Source organism: Pteronotus mesoamericanus, unplaced genomic scaffold, assembly GCF_021234165.1.
Source record: "Pteronotus mesoamericanus isolate MK-2021 breed Mesoamerican mustached bat unplaced genomic scaffold, CSHL_Meso_final scaffold_36, whole genome shotgun sequence".
Taxonomy (NCBI): Eukaryota; Metazoa; Chordata; class Mammalia; order Chiroptera; family Mormoopidae; genus Pteronotus; species Pteronotus mesoamericanus.
Window position 1 is genome coordinate 12371812 of NW_026555313.1, and position 26892 is coordinate 12398703.

The following is a 26892-nucleotide window of genomic DNA, read 5'->3' on the forward strand; positions in this document are numbered from 1 at the left end:
GTTTCTAAATGTTTTAGGTTTCTTACTAGAGGAAAATTTCCTTCTACTTTCACAGTTCAGAAATTCCAACAAAATTGCTTTCTTAACAATCTTGAAATTCATTGTGATGATTCATATACCCTTATCGTTGATTCATTTAATTTCCAGTGATGGGAAAAGTGAGGTAAGGAAAAACTAGAGTGATCAATAATCCAGTTAGTCACCCTCAGCAAAACTGTCAATTTGATAGGTAAAAACTGCATATCATTGATTCAATTTACATCTTTTTGATTACTAGTGAGGTTAGGCCTTTTTTTCAGAGCTTAACAGCCATTGTATTTCTTCATTTGTGAATAGCCTGTTCATAGGTAGGGTGATGTTTTAATAAATCAGATAGCAATTTCCAGGGGGGTAAAGACAAACTGATCCCTCTCTTTTTAACTTTGCTCCTTAATGATAATGTTCTTGGATGAGTAGATTATCAGCTCCTAGCCATAAAGCAAAATGAAACAAAATACCAGCCTTTATCTCAAATGTAAATCACTTTTAGTTTTTTGCTGTAACTGATCTCTTCTTTATTTTCAGACAACAAATGCTTCGAGAAAGTCAACTATTCTGAAAGTAAATTCTTACCCTTAAAAGACAGATACCAATGTTTAACTTACTTCCATCATAAACGTACAAGTTAACTCATTCAGTTAGTTACATGTATTTTCACTTTGAATGGTCAAGATAGGTATTTTTTAGTTTCATCTAATTAAACGTTTTCCAGGTTAAGTTACAAAAGTGATGCTCTACTATATTGAAATCTGGGTTTTTAAAGACCCTTTTGTCTATATGCTAATGTGAATTACAAAGTAGTTCCTGAGGAAAATCTAGGCCCTACCCAAGGGTAGTCTCTTGGCCTACCTCCATGCCTTTACAAGGATTTTCTGCCTTCAGAAGAGTTTGTCAATTCTGTTCCCAGCTCAGCTGACTATTAAGATTTATGGCTCTACCTTTAACTACACTCCAGGTGCCTGGCAATAAGAATAACATTAAATTCACAATACCTGTCCAAATGAGACAAATGATATTTTATGGAAGATTGACTGAACAATCTATTCTTCTAGTCCATGCTCAGGTCTATCATTAGGAAAGACCAAACAAGGAGGGAGCTGGACCTCAGCCTCTCATCATCTGTTCTTGTTGAATTGAGCTCAGACATGATGCCATTGGCCTACAGTGAGGGGCTTTTATATGAAATAACCAAATTCACTGGCCTCTCAGTTTCCTGACCTCCTCATCTCCATGGACATTTTTTATCTACACTACCTGAGGTATACCCACTTTCAAGAGTCACATTCTGGATGTCATTGCCGGGAAATGTACCTCTTCCAAAATGACAAATCTAACATCTCAACCTCTTTGCTGTCCATTGAGCTCCTTTACTCAAGCAGTGAACTGCCACACTCTTCACCTCACTTGGGGCAGCTATCCATTGACACCTCCAAGACCACCACCACCACTTGCAACCTATCAAGGTTTTTTTGTCTTTTCTTTGTTATCCACTTTAGGTCCCATGGCCAAAATTTATAATCAAAACCTCAGAGATATTGCTGGTTTGATTCCAGGGCACCGCAATAAAGCAAATATTGTAATAAAGAAAATATTGCCATAAAGCAAGTCTTGTGAAATTTTTAGTTTCCCAGTATGTATAAAAATTATGTCTACACTATACTGTAGTCCATTAAACATGCAATAAAGTATCTTAAAAAACAATGTAGCTATCTTATTTCAGAATATTTTAGCCCTGGCTGGTGTGGCTCAGTGGATTGAGCACTGGCCTGCAAACCAAAGAGTTACCAGTTTGATTCCCAGTCAGGGCACCTGCCTAGGTTGTGTGCCAGGTCCCCAGTAAGGGGTGCACAAGAGACAACCACACATTGATGTTTCTCTCCCTCTCTTTCTCTTCCTTTCCCCCTTGTCTAAAAATAAATAAATAAAATATTTTAAAAAATAATACTTTATTGCTAAAAAATGCTAACCATAAGCAGAGCCTGTAGCAAGTTGTATCTTTTGGCTGGTGAAGTCTTGCCTCAGTGTTGATGGCTGTTGATTAGGGTGGTAGTTGCTGAAGGTTAGGGCAGCTGTGGCAATTTCTTAAAATAAGACAACAATGAAGTTTGAACACCTAGAGGCCATTAAAGGGTTATTAATTGACTTAATATCAATATTGTTGTGTCTCATGGAATAGGGAGGCCTGAGGAGAGGGAGAGGGGGGGGAACAGCTGGTTGGTGGAGCAGTTAGAACACACACAATATATATTGATTATGTTCGCCATCTTACATGGGCATGATTTGTGGTGCCTCAAAACAATTACAATAATAATATCACAGATCACAGTAACAAATATAATAACGATGCAAAGCTTGAAATGTTACAAGAATTACCAAAATGTGACACACAGGGAGACAAAGTAAGCAAATACTTTTGGCAAAATGGCACTGATAGACTTACTAGAAACAGAGTTGTCACAAACCTTGAATCTATAAAAATACAAGGTCTACAAAGCACAATAAAGAGAAACTCAATAAAACAAGGTATCCTTGTAATTTTAAAATACAAGGGTATATCTTGCTTTAGCTATAGTTTGATTCTGGGGATCAGACAATATCAAGAGAACTTAGTTTCTTTTCTAGGTTTAAGAGTCTCTCCTTCCTCTAGGTTGGCTCCACTCTTAGGCTGCCTCTGTCTTCATGATGGCAAGGAGGATGACAGACTCAAAACTTCAAATCCAACTGAAAGAGAGATTCCCTTTATAGCCCTTGCTGGGGTGGCTTAATGGATTGAGTGCTGGCTGCAAGCCAAGGGGTTGCCGGTTCGATTCCCAGTATGGGCCCATGCCTGGGTTGCAGACCAGGTTTCTGGTGGGGGACATGCAAGAGGCAACCACACATTGATGTTTCTCTCCCTCTCTCTCTACCTCACTTCCCCTCTCTATAAAAATAAATAAATAAAAGCTTTAAAAAAGAGAGAGAGAGAGATTCCCTTTTAGATTTCTAATAGCTTTTACTAAAATTCTAGGATTCACTAGAAATCACTCATCAGAGGGTGCACACTTCATCCTTCCCTCTTCTGGTTTACTAGAATATGGATAAACTGGCTGGTGCTTACGCAGCCATTTTGGAGGTAAAAGCCACATGGAGAGCATGGCCAAGCAGTATAGACAAAGCCTGGGTCCCTGCCTTTGAAAAGCTGCTTTATGAGTTCTGGACACTTCTTTATACTTCTTTTACACAAAAGGGAAATAAACTTCCACCTTGTGTAAACCATTATTATTTTATTATTTTCCTTTGTTCTGTCACTCACAGCCTAATTTAATCCTCAGCCATTCAAAGTGTGTAGTGTTGAGATAGACCATGGCATTTCAGGAGCCACAGAGAACATAATAACCTAAGGGCAAATAGAAGAAGGAGAAGGGAAGAAAAGCCAGTGGTGACTAAACAACATCTTTTATGCCATCTTAATTAATTTAAGTTGTATCCTTTAAGCAGTATGTGTGCGTACATACAGGGGAATTTAAAATAGTTTGAGCCAGGCATAATATGATTGGATTATTGTATATGTTAGAAAGATTCTTCAAGTGAAATGATGAATATTTTGGAGGTGGGCAAGATGAGAGGAATTGAGCTTGTATTGGGTTGGCCAAAAAGTCTGTTTAGTTTTTTTCATAAAATAAGACACATATTTCATTTTTACTAATAACTTTATTGATTTTGATATTTTGAGCACATCAGCTATCTCTTGTTATTGGCTTCCAGTGGGTAGAGGCCAGAGGTGCTGCTAAACATCTTCCAATGCATAAGGAACCCCACAGCAAAGAATTATTTTGCCAAAATGTCAATAGTACAAAGAAAGTTTGCAAACAACTTTTGACATGTTCAATTAGTCACAGAATCTTCTCCATATACTGCACAAATCTTTTTTTGTGTTTCAGTTGTGTTTTTACCTTTCTTGAAATAATTATGTGTAATACACCAAAAATGTTGCATATTTTCTTCCATCTTCAATATTAAAATAGCTGCACAAAAACTCACAAATTCTGAGAAGTTGAGGTTTTTTTTTAATGCATGCTTATATGGCAGCTGTCACAATACAATCTAACAAAATTTTTTCAAATGTAGCTAAAGATAACTAAGCACTACTAGAACCATCTTATGGAAAAAAACTAAACAAACTTTTTTGGCCAGCACAATAGCAACTGTAGCAAGGAATAAGGATCAAAAAAATCAGGGCAAATAGTATTGGAGAAGGCAACAAAGAAACAGGTTCAAAAAATATATACAAAACAAAGTGGGCCAGAATTTGATCAACCTGAACAACTTCTGAAGCACTAGAGGCAAATAGGCACAATTACAAGGCTACAACTGGCTGACGTAAGAAATCCAAAGTGGGCATTCCAGAGAGATGACATGAAAAAATGCAGCTATTCATGTTGCAGATTTTTTATTTACCACTCGTGTCTATAGTTTTCATAAAAGTCCTGAGATTCATGTGCATATTGCATTTGAATGAATGTACATAATTTATTGAAGTGTTTTTTAGCAGGAAAAATGTCTCAAACTACTGTCTCACACATGCAAATAAACTGTAACTTTATTCTTCTACAACTCAATGTAGTCTTTATTCTTAGCCTCCATCCCAACTAATGACCCAAAGTAATTATTTAGGATATTTTCCCCCAGGCATTGTAAGTTTACACTCTTCTCAGTTCAGGATTTTTTCTTCCTATCCATAGTCCTTCAGCTCATTTAAACTCTTGAATGTTTATATGAGTTTCTTGTATTAGAGGTGGGGTGTAGAGTTGGACATTGGTCCAACTGAGAGATGAGAAAGGCCTTCACTAATACAAAGGCTGTAAAGTCTTTTCTTCTAAGTACAGAGAAGTATCTAAAGGAAATTCTACCATCAGATGCCCCCACTACAAATAAAAATAAAATTAAAATAGTGCCCACACAAGCTAGAAAATTATTATTATATTTTTAAAGCATAAGATGACTTCTAGTTCCCTTGGATGGTCTGTCCTCTTCAGGAAAAAAATTATAAAGACACAAATCATAATTTTTTTACAGTATTGAGAGTGGCACAAACATACATCCCAAGCTGACTTCTAATTTTATGTAATTATTTCCATCCATACTATTCATATACTCTGGAAAAGCTCTATTTTTCTCAAATAGTCCCGTTAGATAGTTAAACAACAGTTAAATGAAGCTAGTTAACCAGTTGAAATCAGAAGTTTAGTTCTAGTTTAATCTGTCTCTGATTGTGAGGACCAGGATATTTAGGGTACTGAGAATCTTAATCACTTCATATGGACCCCACAGTAGTCTATCTCATGACTCCCTGGTGAAACCACTAGAAAAGTATCCAGTTTTCACAACAAATTTAATTTATTACCAAGTTAATCTTTGGTGGCCAAAAATTATGAAACACTCAATTTATAAATACAAAATTATAACTAATAAATTCCTGTCTCTACTCTCCATGCCCAGAAATTTTTTTCTTTCATACAAAGTCTAAAAGAATGGTGCTTCCATTTACTAAGGTAGTGAAGACTGACATGGGAGCAGATTCTTTTTATTGTCTTCTCATTTGTCTATCATAACACCCATAGCAAGTATATAAAGCAATTCTTAGTGTTTACTACAGTAAACACAAAGAGTACATGGAGAATTTCTGAGCCTTTTAAGAGACTCCCAAAGCCGGAAGATGTGCTAGAGAGCATCTAGCTCACTGGCTTTTCAAATTTTTTACTTTGATCCAAAAGAAATAAATTTTACATCTTGACTCAGAGCACACACATGCGCTTGCACACACGCTCACACTCACACCTATGCATATATCATTAAAACAGAAGTTTTATGAGACAAACATCCCTATTATATACCATTTACTCTGGTGTTTTGTTTTGCTTTAAAGCCTGGTTGTTACCCACCAAATTGATTTCATTACCCCCAGTTTCATAAACATGGATGCAGCTCAATGTTTTTACTGTCTAAATGAGGAAAACAGAAACTCAGAGAGAGTAGGTGATTTCTAAAAAGCCCCCAAATTTACTGGCAATGCTGGGACCTTAATGCAGGTCTCTTGACTCCTGATCAAAAAACAACAAAAAAAGTTTAGATCCTCCTTCCTGGTTCTTCCCAGACTTGTACTTTCTTTTGAAAATATATAGTAGCATATCCTAATAGCTAAAGCAGCTTTCTTAAATTAAAATGCTCAACTAACCTGTCTTATTTTTCGAAGTTTACACTTCTATAAACACAAACATAACATTTTAATTAAAATATTAAATTATTTGTACTTAGCATGCTTATCCAAATATACTTGAAATTAAGGTTATTAATGGATTAGTCAAAGCTAAAATTTAGTAACCATAAAATTAATCAATTTTAGTTCATCATGAAGCTCATCAGGTTGTGTGTATACTGCACATATATAGAAGTTCAGGTTCATAGAAAATTATGGTTAACAGTTTACTTCCACTCAATGAGAATTTATAGAGCACCACTATGTGCTAGTTGTGGGTGTGCTAGGGAAATAACAATGAATTAATAAGTCCCTCTAGCCTTGAGGAACTTACAAGCTAGCAAGAGAGATAGTCAAACCAATAGCCATAATTCAATATAAGATACATTATAGAAGACATGTACAGAGTACTCTTTGCTTAACTGCTGTAGGACACAGGTGAGGGATAAATTGATTCTCCTTGGGGGTATAGATGGTCTCAGACGACTACAGTGTGGAGTTTTCTCTGTGACTCCACAGATGTTTGTTCTGTACCTTGAAAGATTAATAAGAACTTGCTGACTAGATGAAGGGGTATAGGGAAAGAAGACAATAGTTTTGGGAGGAAAAAAAGTAAAATATGAATAGCACATCATGTAGAGGAATCACTGCTTAGATCACAGATGCCACATTATTATTGGTCATATGAAACATAATTAGGTATTTAGACTTTATCTTTGGGTGAATGAGTCATCAAAGGTATTTAATAAATTAATTCTAAGAGCATGTAGATACTAAATGGCAAGCTATTATGGGCTGAATTGTATCCTCAAAAAAAAAGGTATGCTGAAGACCTACCTCCAGTACTTCAGAATGTGCCTCATTTGGAAATAGTCTTTGCAGATAGATGATCAAGTTAAGATGAAGTCATTAGGGCGGACTCTAATCCAATATGACTTGTGTCCTTATAAAAAAGAGAGAATTTGGACACAGACACAGACACAGACATGCCCAGAGGAAAGACTATGTGAAGACACACAAAAAAATTTGCCATGTGAAGGTCAAAGACTGGAGTGATACATCTGCACTCCAGGGAATGCCAAAGATTGCCGGCAAACCGCCAGAAGCTAGGGAAGAGGCATGGAACCCTGAGGACTTCCTCCAGCCCTCAGAAGGAACCAACTCTGCCAGCAACTTGATTTTGGACTTCGAGCCTCCTGAACTGTGAGATAATAAGTTTCTGTTACAGTTGTCCCATGGTTTCTGCAAGGAATTTGTTCCAGGAGCCCCTCAATACCAAAATTCGAGGATGCTCAAGTCCCTATATAAAATGGCATGGTATTTGTATGTAACTGACACACATCCTCCTGTGTTCTTTAAATCATCTCTACATTACTTGTACTACCCAATACAATGTAAATTCTATGTAAATAGTTGTTATACTGTATTGTTAGAGAATAATAACAAGGAAAAGCAAGTCTATGTATGTTCAGTACAATACAGATGCAACCATCCTAGGCCTAACTGCACAGTACATGTTATTCACAAGGTTAACTTTTTATCTGAATATTTTTGATCCAAGGTTGGTTGACTCTGTGGATATGGAACCCACACATACAAAGAGCTAACTGTATTTTAAGCCACCCTGTTTCTGATACTTTGATACGTCAGCCCTAGGACACTAATATAGGCTATTGAACAGTACAGTCTAAAGTGATGGGATTGAACAAAGACAGTGGCAGTAGGACATTCAGAAGTATCATAAATCTGAAAGATATTGATGAGGTTAAATCAACAGGATTTAATGATTGGCTGAATATGCCCAAAGAGAGGGAGGAGTCCAAGATGGATACATAGCACAAACCCTCACCTCCAAATTCAACACCACAAGCTCTCATTTGTATAGGGAGCTAGAATAGACACTAAAGCCGTTAACCAACCTGTAACTATATAGGAAAAGAAAACATGGCAAGAAAGCTGCTGTGTTCACTTTTGGGCATTACAGAGAATATATTTTTAAAGATGTTATTTACTTATCTTTAGAGAGAGGGAATGGGATAGAAAGAGAGAAGGAGGGAGACATTGACATGAGAGAGAAACATCAATCAGTTGTCCCCAGCACACCCCTAAATGTAGACCCAGCCTGCAACCCAAGTGTGTGCCCTGACCAGGAATCAAACTGGTGACCTTTTGGTTGATGGGATGACACCTAACTCACCGAGCCACACCAGTCAGGGGGAGAATATATTTTTCACACAAAAGGAAGGAAGGCATTGACCTACCTTTTCTCCAGGACTTGCTAATACCCCATATACCCCATTCAAAGGGACTTGCCTCCTGCATGTTCCTGTCCCACTGGCCATATCTCTTATGTATGAACACCAGTTTCAAACTGGGAAAACTAGACTGTCTCTACAGAGAAGTGGAAGTCAGTCTCCATATGTATCTAGATATCTAACATGAAAACTGCAGAAACTTTAGTTTTCCATACAGACTAAGCAGCAGGGAAAACTGGTTTGCAGAGAGAGGGAGAGAGAGAGAAGATAAGAATTAAGTAGATGTTAGAGACAGAGACACATGATGCTTGGGTTCCTTAAAGCTTTCCCTTTTCTGGTTCCAATCCCTTTCTAATATCAGCTACATTCCTTCCGGTGGATTCCATAAAAATACCTCTGCATCTTTATGATAAATTCACTCATCTTTTTGTATCCCCCTAACTGGAGTTTGCTGCAAAGAATCCTAACCAACGTAGATGTGTTAGCCTGCAACGTGTACCTAACATCTAAGGGGAGAGGTTGTTGAAAATGTGGGTCTGAAGACAGAGCTGAGGTTGGGCAGAGGCCATATGATTTGAGTAAAGGAGTAACCAAAGTCAATGGAGCAGATGAAGTCACCAGAAACAGGTCAAAGTAAAGACAGGAAATATAGATCTCTTAGGAGCTTCAACATATAGGAAATGGATCACAGAAAGAGGAGTCAGAGAAGAAGTTTAAAAAAGAATGGGAAACTAGGAGAGAATGTTTTTATAGAAGCCAAGAAATAAGAGTTTTCAGGTTGTACTTTAGAAAATCGAACCAGCAGTAGCTTAAACAGGTATTGATTTGTCATGAACAAGATATCCAGAGCTGGTACAGCAGATTAGGAAGTCCACCAGGGACTTAGGCTTTTCCTCTCTCTCCTACCACCATTTTTAGCATCTAGTCTTCATTTTTATGGTCACAAGGTGGTTGGTACACTATCCAGGTAGAAAGGAAAAGGAAAGAAGAAAGAGCAAAAGGCAGTACAGGTGCCAGTCTCTTATCAGAAAAGCAAAAGTGTTGCTAGAAGCCCTACATACTTCTCATTGGTCCAACTCTTTCACTTGGCCATACCTAACGGGAGGAGGATAGAACTGCGGCTAACAGTTGGGTCAGCCACTCAGCTTTTTGCATCAGAATATAATCAACAAAAGCCACCAGGAGGTCAAGAAAGATGAGTTGGGAGGTGGGAGGACACTAAAGAAGGATGCAGCTGTATTAGAGAGCTCCCCAGCAATTTTATCAAAGCAATTTCAGGAATGTATTAGGCACAGAGAGGGTTGTTGAAGACTAAGTGGTGGATGAGAAACAAGAATAAATGTTTCTTTCCTAATTGAAAAGAATAATGCAGGAAGCAAAACTCTAAAGGAGAGGCATAAGAGAGAGATACTTTGCTTAGTTTTAGGACTGTGAATACTTGAGTATGTTTATAGGCTGAGGAGTAGAAATAATTGGAAAGGAGGCGATCTGAGGTACAAATGCGATGAAATAGAGATCAACTGTTGGAAAAAAGTCCTAAAAACATAAATGGCAGGGGATTAAACATATCCCCTTCCTCCAAAACAAGAAAGGAAGGATAATAACGATAGTACAAGTTTCGATGTGGGCTAGGAAAAACAAAACAAAAAAGTGGAATTGTAGAAAATTTTATTTTGGCAAAAGTATACTTTAGAACTTAAAAAAAATTAACTTCGAATTCACTATTTTCCAGTTTTAAGAAAGGCATGAGAAAGTAAGATCTCACCAGAATTCAAGTGTCCTTTGTTTAATTAGGTCCTTGACCAGACAAGCTAATTTGAGACCATATTAGGATTTTTCTACCTTACGGAACGGACACCGAGAAGAATGGGATCTTTTTTGAGCATCTCAACATTTCTTTCTTTCTTTTTTTTCTTCTTCTTCTTCTCTCCTTTTCCGGGCCCGAGAGTATGGAGACGATACTTGGCATTATTCTCACTCTTCTTTGGTACGGAAAGCAGTGAGGAAAAGATTCTGGTAGGAACAACGGACTTGCAGAAGCATCCATAACTTTCTCTGCAAATTTATTTCGATCGTGCTCTCAAACTCCATCACATGAGAACGCCTCTGAGGTGACGCTCAGCAGGACTAAAGAGCAGGAAGCCGCAACGAGAATCTTCAGAAATCTGGAAGATAACGGAGGCCACAGAACTGGTCAAACCTGTCAAAGAAGAAGCACCAGCAATGACCCAGATTCCGTTATAGCCTCTGTGACTTTCAAAATCAGAGCTGGAAGCTGACGAGCCCGCCCTGACGCTTGCAAGAAAATGATTCTCACTTTTCATTGACAGACCATCCTGGGGTAGGACCTCGCTTCATTTTCATTGGTTGTTGCTTCTGTCACGTCCTTTCGCCACACCCACTTTCTCACCCGCGCCCAGTGAGCTTTGCGGGATAGTGATTTACAGAAGTCGGGGCGGGAGCCCGCGCGGCTGGCCTGTTTCCCCCTCCCCCGCGCCGCGGTCCCGCCCAGCCCCGCGGCCGAGGCCTGGCCGGCCCCGCCTCTCGCTCCAGGGAGGGCGGGGACCAGGCGGCGGCCGCAGCCGCAGGAAAATGCTGGAAGCCAGCGGGCGGGCACCCGAGAGGTGCTGAAGGGACAGTTCCCGCGGCCGAACTTGACCAGGGCTGTTGGGAAGGCGGGGTGGCCCCGGAGCCCGCGGGGCACGTGAGTGATGGAGACCATTTGGATCTACCAGTTCCGCCTCATCGTGATCGGGGACTCCACCGTGGGCAAGTCGTGCCTCCTGCACCGCTTCACCCAGGGCCGCTTTCCTGGGCTGCGCTCCCCCGCCTGCGACCCCACTGTCGGCGTGGACTTCTTCTCCCGCCTGCTGGAGATCGAGCCGGGCAAGAGGATCAAGCTGCAGCTCTGGGACACGGCGGGGCAGGAGCGGTTCAGGTAGGGCCGCTGGCGCCGGGAGAGCCGGGGACCTTGGGGACCGCGCCGCCCCCTCCGTCCGTCCCGGCGCCCCTTCCACAAACCTCGGCAGCGGAAGCCCTGGTGGGGAGAGGCTCTCTGGCCCTTCCCTCTTGAAAGTGCAAACACTCCATTCTCGCTTCCCCTTTGCCCCTCCTCTTCCAGGAACGACTTCCTCCTCCGCAATTACTCACTTCTTTCTTTGGCGCTCATTTCCTGCGCGCCCTTTCAGCCTTTCCTTACCCGCCTGAACTGGGGTCACCGTCACCGACCCCCCTCTTCCCAACTCTCTCAGCCCCAGCTGGTATTTTGGTCCCTAACTCTTCGGCCCGCCTGCTGCCTTCGCCCCAAACTCAGCGTCCCTCGCGGCGCACACCCTCCTCCGAGCTCGCTTTTTCCTCCTCTAACCAAGCTGCTTCCCTTCTGTGCGGCTCGGAAGAACTGCGAAGTAAGGTTCCCACATTCGTGACTGACCCCTTTAGCTTTACAGCGAGCGGAGCTCAGGCCCAGGTTACTGCGTGACCTCATGGAGCTTCTTCATGCAGAGGGAGGTGGATGCGGGAATGGTTTGAACACCTCACAGCACTGAACGTGGTCATCAAAAATGCCGGGCCTTGACCCGTGGGAATGTGTCTGGTACAGCCACGGGTGTAACTTCGGGGACACAGGCACAGCTGAGGGTGTTTTGTTTTGTTTTTGTTTTGTTTTGTTTTGTTTTTTAAAGGTTAAGCTCTCTTTAGAAGTTTGTCGTCCTTGGTGCTTTGGTGGGAAGAATATGCTGAGGTTTGTCGGGAACTTTTATTTATTCTTTTATAATGGGTACTTCACGCTCCAGGGTGATAATACATCCGAATATACATTTCTAAACAGAAGGAGGAATTCAAACGAGTAACTCATTCCGAATGTTCGCTGAGACCCTGAAGAAGGATTTCACAAAGGTGACCCATGTTACGCAAATAAAAATTAAATGTAAATTGTATGTATTTCCTGGATATTTAAGACTGAACCAGAGATAAAGCACATTTTAAATTTCTAGGGTTCGGGGACACTTTTTTAGAGGAAGGTGGGGAATCTGATATATGGCGGTCTTTGGGGGTGTTTTTTAAGATTTCAAATCCGTAAGCAAACATTTTGCAGTCTTAAGCAAATACTTGGCTTATGAAATACAGTACGTCCATGAGGGGACTTCCCAAACATGGCTCCTCCTCACCCCCAGCCAGCACCCATTCTCTATGAGATCAGCCGACTTCTGTGAGATTGCTCCAACATTTAAAGTTTTGGCTTCCATTCCCAGCTATGACACTGATTCATAGGGATAATACAAGTGAACTGCTTAGCTTGCTTATTCCTTAGTTTTCCTATGTACAAAGTGGAAAGATGGTAAGACCAGCCCTTCAGAAAAGATGTTAAGGTTGTTGATTTGAATTATGCAATACCTAGAATTTCATGAAGAAATTTCTTCCTCTTCAAGAAACTTCCAGTAATTGAAATATTTTTCCAGCTTCTGATTCCTCATTTGTGAAATGAAGAAGCCATTAAGATCTCTAAGATTCCTTAAAATTTTACCATTATAACATGGATTGCAAATTTCTTGTGATCACATTCAGAGATGAATTCTAAAATATATCAGGGTCAGGGAAAAAAACATTTACTAATAGCTCTTGCTCTGCCCCGCTAAAGTGAATATAATAAAAACATGTTTTTTATTCTTTTATTCTGTAAACTTCTAGCATCTACTGTGAATTGCAACTGCAAGAAACATGAGTAGTAAAGTCTCACTGTATCTAATTGTTTCCTTAAAAGTAGCTCCTGGACTTATTGACAAGAGAGTAAAGGGTAATTAGACAGCTCTTAAAGACCTTTCTGCTAGATAGATAATTACCTTTAAGAAGAATGTAAATAATAATTCATTTTATATATGTTATTATGGGAGTTAACAGAGTAGTAACTCCCATAATAATGCAAAGACATGTACAAAATGTTTACTGACAATGAGTCATACTTTATTTTTGTCTGGCTCTTTACCAAAGGTATATTTATAAATAAGAGGAGGCACCCCCCCCAAAAAAAACAGAATTTATTTATAAAAGATTGTATATTCTTACATGTTTAAACTTCTGTCACCTTCAAAGTACTCTCCATTTGAGGCAATACACCTAGCAAGACGTTTTCTTCCACTGCTCAAAACAGTTTTTGAACTCATCAGTTGTGACGCCTTTTAGTGCTTCTGCTATTTTCTGTTTCACCTCTTCCACATTGGCAAAACATTTCCTTTTCAGGAGTTCTTTCATTGGGGAAACGAAACAAAAAAAATCACTTGGGGTGAAATCGGGTGAATAAGGAGGGTGGGGCATGGTGGTCATGTCAGTTTTGGTCCAAAACTGCTGAAGGGTCAGTGCAGTGTGGGCAGGTGTGCTTGTAAATCACCCATCATGGAATGAACAAATGCATTGAAAGAGTCTTCAGAAAAATTCACCGAAATTGAATGTGACCTCTCATAATAACGCCAGCTGGTACACTGATACAGATGGGTTTCTAGAACACTCACCTAGTGGGGGAAACCCTGTATTTTAATGGGCCTGCCCTCTAGATGATAATTCCAGTTTTGGGGGGATCCCCCTCATACATACATATTTCAGTAGCTACCTCCAATTATTTGATTTTCTCTCTTTTAGCAGAATGTTTCACCATAAAATTGCACATAAAGTGTTCTGTTAAATCATTCTGTATCTTTCTTCAGGAACATACAGATACTTATTTTGAATAATAGATATCCCTGAACATTTATTTCATAGAAAGATACTATAGTTCACAAAGATATAATATGTTTCTGTCATTCATAAATCATACCATTAGGAATTTGGGAAATTTCATATTTTGAGATTTATTAGTGATTAGTTACAAACTAACAAAAATGAGCCTCCTTTAGGCAGCTTGTGGTATAGCTTTAAAACAGACAAATGTTACAAAATAACTAGTGAGCCAGTACTTGTAACTAAAATTAGCCTTAGTTTTCTTTTTCCCCCAGCTTTATTAAAATATAATAAACACATTTATTTACTTATTTATTCCTTAATTTTCAATGTTCTGATTAACATGCTAGCAGACAATAACTACTTTGAAAAAAATAAAATGAGACAAAGTGAAAATGAAGAAGATTTAGAACAGCAATTTTCAGCTGATGTGCCACAAGAATTTTTAAAACATGCAATGCCTGACTATTTAGTCAGGGGCAGTAACCTCTTTTCCCTGAAATTGTCCAATTTAAAAAACAAAATGACAACAGCCAACACAACAATAGCCATCTGCTGTGAATGAATCAAAATTTTACATTTTTTTAAAAAATGGATTTTTGGTGTGTTGCAGAATTTTAGTACTTTGCGTGTGCTATGAGATAAGAGGAAAAGGGTTGAAAATAGCTGGTTTAGAAAAAATAATGTCTATGTGAACATACTGTAAATTGTAATATAATACTCAAATGTTAAGTTTTTATTATTAACAATATGTTTTAGTGAGGATAATTGTTAAATTGCTATGTTAAGGCAAGTCAAAATTCAGTTCTCCCATTAAAGATACAAGCTTATTTCTCTTGCATAACAGTCTTAAGTTAAATGGTCCAAGTTGGTGGAGTGGCTCTTCTCCAGGCCATAATTCAGGTCCCTTCCTTTCTCATTTTTCTGTTATTCTTAGGACATTGTCATCTTCGTGGACGCTGTGTTCCAGCTCAGGGGAAGGGAAAAGGAAAGATCTAAAGCAAGCAATGTTCCTTTTAAGAAAGTGAGATTAACATGGTACAAATCACTTCAGCTCTCAATTCATTGAGAAGAAATTAGATATAAGGTCAGACTTAGACTGGGCCACCATGTGGCCAGGAAGATGGGAAGATGGATTTTGCATTGTGGGAGTTACAGGGAAACTAGCAATCACCACTTTTAATTTTTAATCATCATGGTGGAAAAGATTTAGCAGGAAAGGAAACAAGAATATTGTTTAACACAGAGTTAAAAAGGATAAACATTGGAAGGGCTAGAAGTATGGAGAGAATCAAATGTAAGAACATTAGGTTTTAGCCCTGGCTGATGTGGCTCAGTAGATTGAGCGCCAACCTGTGAACCAAAAGTTTGCTGGTTCAATTCCATGTCAAAGCACTTGCCTAGGTTGTGGGCCAAGTCCCCAGGTGGGGCTGTGCCAGAGGCAACTAATCAATGTTTCTCTCCCTCTCTTTCCCACTCCATTCCTCTCTCTCTCTCAAAATAACATAAATAAAAATCTTTTTAAAAAAGGAATATAGATATTATTTCTTTTAATTTTTATTGTATTTATTGGGGTGACTTTGGTTAATAAAATTATATAGGTTTCAGGTGTACAATTTTATAATACATCATCTCCTTCCATCACCATTTATCTTCCTTTTATCCTCTTCTACCTTCCCCTACCTTTCTTTCCCTCTGGTAATCACCATACTGTTGTCTATGTCTATGAGGTTTTTTCTTTGCTTAATACCTTCATCTTTTTCACCTGGCTTTTCAGCCCCCTTCCATTCTGACAGCTGTCAATCTGTTCTCTATGAGTCTGTTTCTATTTTGTTTATTTTGTTTGTTAGATTCCACATATAAGGGAAATTGTATAGTACTTGTCTTTCTCTGACTGGCTTATTTCACTTAGCATAATATCTTCCAGGTCCACCATACTGTTGCCAAAGGTAAGAGTTACTTCTTTTTACAGTCAAGTAGTATTCCATTATTTAAATATACCACAGCTTTTTTTATCCACTCATCTACTGATGGACACTTGGGCTGCTTCCAAATCTTGGTGACTGTAAATAATACTGCAGTGAATATAGGAGTGCTTACATTCTTTGGAATTAATGTTTCAGCTTTCTTCAAATATATTCCCAGAAGTGGGGTCACTTTGTCAGAAGGCAGTTCCATTTTTAATTTTTTGAGGAAACTCCATACCGTCTTCCACAATGGCTGCATCAGTCTGCACTCCCACCAATGGCATATGAGGATTCCCTTTTCTCCATAGCTTCACCAGCACTTGTTGTTTGTTGATTTATTGATGACAGCCATTCTGACAGGTGTGAGGTGATATCTTATTGTGGCTTTAATTTACATTTCTCTGATGATTAGTGACATTGAGCATCTTTTCATATGTCTATTGGCCACCTGTATGTCCTCTTTGGAGAAGTGTCTATTCAGGTCCTTTGCCAAATTTTAATTGGTTTATTTGCAGGGGTTTTTTGGTGTTGAGTCATACGAGTTCTTTCTAAATTTTGGATATCAACCCCTTATCAGATATATCATTACTCAATATATTCTCTCATTCAGTGGATTGTCTTTTTCATTTTCTTGATGGTTTCCCATGCTGTGCAAAACTTTTTAGTTTGGTGCAGTCCCATGTTTATTTTTTCCTTTTGTTTCTCTGACCACGGTAATATATCAGAAAAAAATATTGCTACAAGAAATGTCTGAGATTTTACTGCCTATGTTTTCTTCTAGGATTTTTATGGTTTCAAGTCTAACATTTGTCTTTAATCAATTTTAAGTTTATTCTGGTGTATGATGTAAGAAGATCATCTAGTTTCATTTTTTGCATGCATCTATCTAATTTTCCCAATGCCATTTATTGAATAAACTATCTATACCCCATTGTATGTTTTTGCTTCCTTTGTCAAATATTAATTGACCATATAGGCGTTGAGTTTATTTCTGGGCATTGATCTATATGCCTGTATTTATACCAATACCATGCTGTTTTGATTACTATGGCCTCATAGTATAGTTTGATATAAGATAGTGTTATTCAAACTTTTCCCATAAAAACACTTAGGGCAATATGAAAATAAAATGAGATAAAGAAATAGCAATATTGGCTGTAGGGAACAGGAAACTTTGAGGCTTCAGACCAGATTTGCCCTTTCCTATTTCCTTTCATGTTGTTATAACCTTTGAGGTGTTATATTTACAGCTACTGGTTATAAAGCTCAGAGAATAATGTCCTCCTAATACATTGCTTCTCAAAGTATGTTGTGCAGAACATTCACCCTTGGGATTCATTTTAAAAGATGGGCTCTGTGCCTGACAGGTGTGGCTCAGTTGGTTGGGCATTGTCCTGCAAAGCAAAAGGTCTCTGGTTCAATTCTGGTCAGGGCACATGCCTGGGTTAAAGATTCAGTCACCAGCCAGTGTGCGTGCAAGAGGCAATTGATTGATATTTCTCTCTGACATTAATGTTTCTCTCTCCCTCAATTTCTTCCTTCCCTTTCCCTGTCTTCAAAAATAAATAAATAGCCCTGACTGGTAGGACTCAGTGGATTGAGCACCAGACTTCGAAGCAAGGGGTTGCCTGTTTGATTCCTGGTCAGGGCATATGCCTGGGTTGCAGGTCAGGTCCCAGTGGGGGATGCACGAGAGGCAACCACACATTGATGTTTTTCTCGCTTTCTTTCTCCCTCCCTTCCACTTTCTAAAAATAAATACAGTCTTTTTAAAAAAAAATAAAATATTTTTAAAGTATATTTATTGGTTATGCTATTACAGTTGTCCCATTTTTTTTCTCCCCATCCACCCTGCACCCCACCTCCCACCAGCATTCTACCCTCTTAGTTCATGTCCATTGTTTATACATATAAGTTCTTTGGCTTCTCCATTTCCTATACCATTCTTAACCTCCCCCTGTTTATTTTGTACCTACCATTTATGCTTATTATTCCTTATAACTTTTCCTCTATTCTCCCCCCTTCCCCTCCCCATTGATAACCCTCCATGTGATCTTTCTGGGATTCCATTCCTGTTCTAGTTGTTTGCTTAGTTTGTTTTTGTTTTTAGGTTCAGTTGTTGATAGTTGTGAGTTTGTTGTCATTTTACTGTTCATGGTTTTGATCTTTTTCTTAGATAAGTCCATTTAACCTTTCATATAATAAGGGCTTGGTGATGATGAACTCCTTTAACTTTACCTTAGTTGGGAATCACTTTATATGCCCTTCCATTCTAAATGATAGCTTTGCTGGATAGAGTAATCTTGGATGGAGGTCCTTAGCTTTCATGACTTTGAATACTTGATCCCAGCCCTTTCTTGCCTGAAAGGTTTCTTTGGACAAATCAGCTGACAGTCTTATGGGAACTCCTTTGTAGGCAACTGTCTCCTTTTCTCCTGCTGCTTTTAAGATTCTATCCTCATCTTTAATCTTGGGTAACTAATTATGTTGTGCCTTGGTGTGTGCTTTCTCAGGTCCAACTTCTTTGGGACTCTCTGAGCATCCTAGACTTCTTGGAAGTCTATTTCCTTTTCTGGATTAGGGAAGTTCTCCTTTGTTATTGTTTCAAATAAGTTTTCAATTTCTTGCTCTTCCTCTTCTCCTTCTGGCACCCCTATGATTCAGATGTTGGAGAGTTTAAAGTTGTCCCAGAGGTTCATAAGCCTCTTCTCATTTTTTTTTTGAATTCTTGTTTCTTCATTCTGTTCTGGTTGAACATTTATTTCTTCTTTCTGCTCCAAGTCATTGATTTGTGTCCAGTTTCCTTCCGTTTACTGTTGATTCCCTGTGTATTTTTCTTTATTTCACTTTGCATAGCCTTCATTTTTTCCTCTATTTTGCAACCATACGGAATCATTCCTCCAAGCATCCTGATTACCAGTATTTTGAACTGTGCATCTGATAGGTTAGCTATATCTTCCTCACTTAGTTGTACTTTTTTCTGGAGTTTTGATCTGTTCTTTCATTTGGGTCACATTTCTTTGTCTTGGCACTCCATAAAATCTTTTTTAAAAAATGGTTTCTGTAATCAAATAAGTTTGGAAATCCCTGTATTTCATATAGCACTGTCTTAGAAATGTGTATCATTAAGGCTTTAAGAAGTACTGTGGCAAGAGATCTGTTGAACTTTGATTAAAGTATATTTCCCAAACTTATTTGAGAGGCAATTTTTGAAATGAGGAAATCTATAACTGGTGTTCTAAGGAGTACAATTTGAGAGACACTGCCTTAATGACTTGCTTTACTCACATTTTTTGAGCAGAGCCACTCAAGTTTTGAGGTTTGGAGCAGTGGAAGACCTGCAGACATTAATTAGTTATCCAGCAAACTTAACTTAGCAAATGGTTATAAGGAGTAAGTGCTAAATAAGGGACAGCCTTCCCCATTCCCTCCCACCCCCTCAAAAAAATCTCAGGTTGGCCTCTAATTCTACTAAGCATACTAGGCCTCTCCCTCGCCCTCTGCCAGCTTCTTCTCTTTTTCTTTAGCTCCTCTTCTGTGTATCTTTCTCTTCCACATATGTGTTACCTCTCCTTTACCTTATTTTAGTTTTTCCGTTGTCTGTTTCTACTCATAGTTTCCTCCCACCCTTCTTCTTTTTCTCTCCTTTCTTTTAATGTTAATGTGTCTCCTACTTGCATTTTCTTTTTAGTTTATCTCCCCTTATTTATCTCTCTGGTTCCTTATGTCTGATTTTCTCTCTACCCCTTCAAAATATGAAGTTAATATTTAAAGGTAGCTTACTTTGTTTTCTGCTCTTGTTTTTAAAAGTAAGCAATGTGAACATTTTATATTTCTCCCTAAGAAAACTTTTAAAATGCCTATACAGAACAGTTTCATGTGTTTTGTTTAAAGGGACCATATTTGATGCCTACCCTCTTTACTGTGGTTCAGTCTTCCATATAAAAAAGATTTTCTGATTCTGGATTGGTGAGTTCATAATTGCATTTGTAACAAATCAGAGATTGTCCACAATTAAGTACCATTATCATTGCAGTCTACTGTAGTTCCAAGTTATTAAAAATAATAGAAAGCTAGGCTATATGTATTTATAAGATTTTATTTTAGACAGGGGGGAAGGGAGGGAGAAAGAGAGGGAGAGAAACATCAATGTGTGGTTGCCTCTTGCACACCCCCTACTGAGTGGCATGTGCCCTGACTGGGAATCGAGCTGGCGACCCTTTGGTTCGCAGACTGGTATTCAATCTCTGAGCCACACCAGCCAGAGCTAGGCTATATTTTTATATTGAGAAACTAGATAATATCTAGGTTAAAATTAAGTTGTACTATATAATAAGTAACAGAAATCTAGCCAAATTATTTTATCCTCACCCAAGGACATTTTTTTTTTCATTGCTTTAAGAGAGAGAAAAAGAGAGAGAAAGGAAGAGAGAGAAACAACCATGCAAGAGAGAAGCATTAATTGGTTGCCTCCCAAACATGCCCAGACCAGAGATGGGCCTCTGGATCCTCTGACTGGGGATCATACACATCTGAACCCAAGCAGTCACATGTAACCACATCCACACCAGGAATCAAACTACAACCTATGTATGTGCCCAGGCCATAATTGAACCCTCAACCTTTTGGTTATACCACAACATTCCAACCAACTGAGCCCCACTGGCCAGAGACGAGTCAAATTAGTTTAGATAATAAGGGACAAATTATAAATAATACAGATCTCATGAAGAACAAAAACTGACCACATAGGTATCCAAAAGTTCAGAAACTCTAACAACAAGAGTTTGTGGATTCTCCTTCTAGTTTATTTTCATTCTCCAACTTTGTTGGTTCCCAACTCTCTCAGTCTCTGAGGCCTTTACTTAATTTCTTGAAAGAAAATATCTCATTGGCTACTTGACTGATCAATGAATCAGCTCCCCCACAGTCAGTTATTAAGATGTACTTACATATAATACTAATCTATTATAATACAAATATATTAGGTATGTAGTATGTACATATGTACAGATACAATGCAAATGAATCTGTGACATTCTACCTTTTGGGAAGGAGAAATTCACAGAAGAAGGAAGTGAGCAGTCACCCCCCAAAAGTTTCTGTTTTATGGTATTCCAGAGTAAAATGGTATGTCAGAATGAGCCAGCATCATTTCTAACAAGTGAGACAGAATGTGGAAAGATGACTCATGTAGCCAAACGTATTTTATACTCTAAAGATTTTCACTGTCCACTCAGGCAATTCAGACCATTTTGAATGATTGCATAATCAGTACAGTCAAGAAACTAACCAGTAATATGAAAAACCTGTAATTGTTTTTTTGAGTTCTTTTTTCTTCAATAAATTCATTGATTTATCATATGTAGACATGGCCTCGCTGCTGCATTGTGATATACATCCTCAAGTAAACTAAGTAGTGTACACCAAATGTCTAAAGGGCCTGGTCCAGCAGTAAGCAAAATTGCTAAGTAGGTAAAGCTCACTTTGGGTATTTTGGAGATTTCCCACTTTTCTTTACGTTTTCAGATAATAAGACCTTGACCTATTCTTCCTTCCTGTTCTCTCTCACATTTCAATCAAAAAGCCATTCCTTAGTTCTTCATCTTAGCTTTACAGAAAGAAGCAGTTGGAAAACCAAGACACACAAAATTATTAATAGTGAAAAACAACTCAAGGGTCCTGCCAGTAGTACTTAATATATTCTAAAAGAGAATGAGCACCATTTTTCCCTCTGGGCAGAGTTATAGATTTGTGGCTGATGTGTGATGGGATTTCCTCTCATCACACTGCAATGTTGGCCACCTGTGCTTACACATTGGCCACATACATAGCTTTCAAAGCAAGAGCTAGAGAAAAGTTAGAGATGAAATTGTGAGTATATGGATCACCACAGTAAACTTTTCACATAAAGGAAAGGGCTTTGATTAGTCTGAGAGAGACAGAAAGAAGACATTTTCAGGCATTGTCAGTCATTTTGGATAACACACAAAGACTTTTTTAAAACTTCTCTTCCATAGCCATGTTGAACAGCAAGGCAGCAGCTGGTGGACTAGGCAGGCGAAATGACAGCTTGCCAATTGGGAGACCCACATTTGCGTGTGGATTAACCAGGAGGAACAGCTGGGGAGCAAGACAGACTGTGCAACCCCGGGTTCCAGCAAAGCCTCAGAACCTCTGGCTGTAAAAATCAGCAAGGGTTGCAGGGGGTTGCAGTAGCAGGAGAAACTCCCAGTCTCACATGAGATTCCATTGGAGAGGCCCATGGGGTCCTAGAATGTACACAAGCCAATCCACCCAGGAATCAGCAACAAGGCAGCACTGGAAAGGGCACCGTCCACTTGTGTGAAGGGAGGGAAGTGGCTGAAGCCTGGGTGAGAGCTGAGCAAGCAGCATTGTTCCCTCTCTGTCCCCTCCTCCACGGTATAGCACCACAACCTAGTGAATAACTAACACTCTACCCCTTACAACGTAAAAGGTGTGCCAAGACAAAGAAATATGGCCCAAATGAAAGAACAGATCAAAACTCCAGAGAAAGACCTAAGCAACGAGGAAATAGCCAACCTATCAGATGCAGAGTTCAAAATACTGGTAATCAGAATGCTCACAGAAATTATTGAGTACAGCAGCAAAGTAAAGGAAGAAGTGAAAACTATACAAAGTGAAATAAAGAAAAATAGACAGGGAACTAATAGTGAAAGGAAAGAAACCAGAACTCAAATCAATGATTTGGAACATAATGAAGAAACAAGAATTCAAAAAAATGAGAAGAGGCTTAGGAACCTCTGAAACAACTTTAAACACTCCAACATCTGAATCATAGGTGTGCCAGAAGGAGATGAGGAAGAGCAAGAAATTGAAAACTTGTTTGAAAAATAATGAAGGAGAACTTCCCCAGTCTGGCAAAGGAAATAGACATAGAAGTCCAGGAAGCTGAGAAAATCTCAAACAAGTTGGACCCAAAGATGAACACACCAAGACACATAATTAAATTGCCAAAGATTAAAGATGAGAGAATCTTAAAAGCAGCAAGACCCCATCCAAGATTACTCTATCCAGCAAAGCTCTCATTTAGAATGGAAGAGCAGATGAAGTGCTTCCTACCTGAGGTAAAGTAAAAGGAGTTCATCATCACCAAGCCCTTATTATATGAAATGTTAAAGGGACTTGGCTAAGAAAAGGAAGAAAATCAAAACTATGAACAGTAAAGTGACAACAAACTCACAACTATCGACAACTGAACCTAAAAAAATGTAAACAAAAACTAAGTAAACAACTAGAACAGGAACAGAATCACAGAAATGGAGATCACATAGAGTGTTATCAGTGGGAAGGAGGAGGGGGAGAAGAAAGGAAAAGGTAAAGGGGATAAGAAGCATAATAGGCACAAAATAGGCAGGGGGAGTTTAAGAATAGTATAGGAAATGGAGAAGCTAAAGAACTTCTATGTACAACCCATGGACATGAACTAAGTGGTGGGAAGTAATGCTGGAGGATAAGGCAGGGTGCAGGGAGGAGGGGGATTAAGGGGAGAAAAACATTGGGACAACTGTAATAGCATAATCAATAAAATATTCTTTTTAAAAAAGAAGGTATGAGGATTCTCAAATTCTAGGTATTGCTCATCATTTTTCTTCAGAGTAGTATTTTTTCAGAATAATAGAAATAGGTGTAATATGATTTTTTTGTTTTTGTTTTTATCCTTTTTCTTTTTTTAATAGGTGTAATTTGAAAAATGTATTTCTCGATCAAATAGTTTTGGAAATGGTAGGTTGTTGCAGGATTTCTCAGAGCTTTTCACATAATTAACACACATTGTGAATCCTCAAGGCAGTTAAGGTGTTTCCCAACCCAGAGTCATTTTACGCAAAGTATTTTAGGAACCAATAGATAGAGATATAAAGACAGAGACAGAGATACAAGCACTTTTGGAACCGATACTTCAAATAAAAAGTATAGAAAATCCTTAAATTTTAAGGATATATTTGAGAACCTCTCACAGCTTCTCTCTGATGATTCATTCTTTCTGTCTCTTTTGCTGGTGCATCTGGATGATTTCATCAAGTTTTCCTTTTAAAACATTTACTGTATTTTAGGGTTTATAGGCTCTAGCAAGCCCCTTGATTTTCATCCCCTTATTCAAAATTAAAAGGTTTATCTTATTGCCTGACTGGCCACTTTTACATAGATAATGCAATATCATTATCACTTGCTTTAAGCACAAAACTGTCCAGTTAGAATCACTATGAAAACAAGAAGAATGATAAAGAAGTAAATGAATGAAACTTCACAATTTTAGGTTTCATAGATATTAAAGGGCTACAGAAAACCCATGAGGATAAGGAAAGGAAAAGTTAATGAAGCAAATATAAGGCGGCATGTAAGACTGAAATTTAATAGAATAGATGAACAGACTCTAAAAAGAGAATTAACAGTGGAGAGGTTAAGTAATTGTATAGCAGAGAACTATTAGAGGCAAGGAATATTAGTGAGAGGAGAATTAAAAGCAAAGTCCAAGAAAGTGAGGGGGGAGACACATATGAAAGAAGCTGCAGAGGTCAACCGAGCTGTTGTCAACATGCTGGCCATTTTGGTAGATAAGTAACTATAGTCAAAGGACTGTAGTTTTATTAATACACTGTTAGATAGTTTCCATCCTGCAAAGTATTTTGTTTGCACCATCCCACCCCTGCTCCCATCTCTGGAGAGTTAATTACTATGTCCACTCAAACCACTATTTTACTGCTATATTCAGAAAATAAAAGGGGAAGTAGCTTTATACAATAAAAGCAGTACTGATAACTGACAGCAAACACCTGTGGCTGCAATGGCACTCAACCCTCCCCTTCGTGAAGTACTCAGTGCTGCACTGCTACGCCTAGTAACAGAAATGAACACTGCCACTGCAGTGGGGAACTATAGAAGCAGTCTTTCCCCTTGTTAGGCAAGGAACAGTGATGATTATTGGACAAAGCTCCAATGAAATACTGGCTACGGCATCCTAAAGTTTCAAAAATACTATGAAGTAAAGTAGCTTTCCAGTCCTTAAATGCTGCCCAGTTTTTTTTCTGGAGAGTCAATCAGGACAATGATGTACTTGTGGAAATCCATGCATTTATTTAGCTTAATTGTATGTCAAGCTCTACATATAAATAGAAATAAGATAAAGTCTCACATTGAAGGTTTATGATGTCTGTATACTGGGTAAAGTACGGACTATATTGCTGTAACAGAGATTGCCCAAATGTGGTAACTTAAATAATATAGAACTTTGTTGCTCTCTCCTATAATAATAGTCCAAAATGAACAGTTCTGGGCTACCAAGGCGGCTGTGCCTCCACATCTGTTTTCAGGGTTCTCCAGTCATTGCCACTTCCTTGGAAGAAGAAAGGAGAAAAAGGAAGCCTAGGGCAAAGGCTACTACAAGGAGATGAACCTTGGATGGCACATACAACTTCTCATGTCCCATTGATCCAAACTTAGTGACGACCAAAACTAACTGCAAGAGATGTGGAGAACATAGACTCTGTGTGAGTCTCTATGTGCCAGCTAGCACTCATGGAGTTGTGTTACTCAGGGAAGACAAGGAGAACAGATACTGAGAGCCAATGAGAGGTTTTTCTCATAAATACTCATGGCAAAAAAAAAAATGATAATAAAATAATTTTGGTGAAGGCTACTAAGTACTAAAATAAGTTTCAGAGGCAGACCAAACCAAGAACTTGTCATCTGTGCCTATGGTGGTCCTTGATGCTGGAATTTGAAGGATATGTCAGCAAAATTAGGGACATCAAAATTACAACTATACCATCATTTGAACAACCATCATTTGAAACCTAGCTGAATGAAAGTCCTACAACTAGTGACTTAAAGAAGAACCCACATTGAGATTAATAGGAGCTGTGGAGCCACAGAACAGGCTGGTCCCACAATCACATGTGGCAAATAAAAATCGGGAGGAGTATGCCTGCTGTGGAGGCTCCCCTGAAGAGCAGGGGTCTCAGCCGACAGTTCTAATGTCAGGAAGAGAAGTCCCCATAATTCCTGGCTATAAAAACCAGCAAGGATTGTGGCTGAATGAGACAGAAGGCTTCTTGAGCCCCCAAAAGTTCTTCTTAAAGGGTCCACACACACACTTACTCTGACTCACTCACTCTGAGCTCCAGCACTAGGGCAGCAGCTCCAAAGGCAACAGGGACATACGAGGAGAAACTGAATTGTCTGGCATCAGGGCAGCTTTCTGCCAGACCAAAGTGCTGGCAGAGGCCATTGTTTCTTTTCTGAGCCCTCTCTCCAAAAAGCCAGCAGGCAGGTGCCAGATCTGAGTCTCCATCAAACTGGCTCACACCATTCACCCTTCCCTGGTGATTCCCTGACCCCCTGCCCCACCCAACTTGTAGGCCAACCCAAGGTATTAACAGTGGATTTTCCATACAAATGGACTGTTGCAGCTCATACTTCAGACTTTCTCCAAATCTCAAACCAGCAGCCTCTGGCCTCACTGTGCCCCGTACCTCTCGCTAAGTGGCCTCAGGCCCAGCAGTAGTGCAGCCGGCCTTGTTACACAGCGTGGCCTCACCTGGGCACCTCCAAGCCCAGCACAAGTAGCAGACATTTGCAGGTTGCTTTATAGCTTGTGCCTGGTGGCCCTGGGCAGAACAAAGGCAGTGGCTAACTTTGGCCTATG

The 26892-nt window shown here is 39.1% G+C and overlaps 1 protein-coding gene across 1 annotated transcript in view; it reads left to right on the top strand.

Moving 5' to 3' along the window:
* Window positions 1-11240: 11240 nt before the first annotated feature.
* Window positions 11241-26892, top strand: part of RAB39A (RAB39A, member RAS oncogene family) — a 28597-nt gene continuing 12945 nt past the window's right edge. Inside the window, exon 1 of the mRNA XM_054592205.1 lies at window positions 11241-11467. Within this exon, the coding sequence (XP_054448180.1) occupies window positions 11241-11467 (227 nt within the window). The remainder of the gene's footprint in view (window positions 11468-26892) is intronic.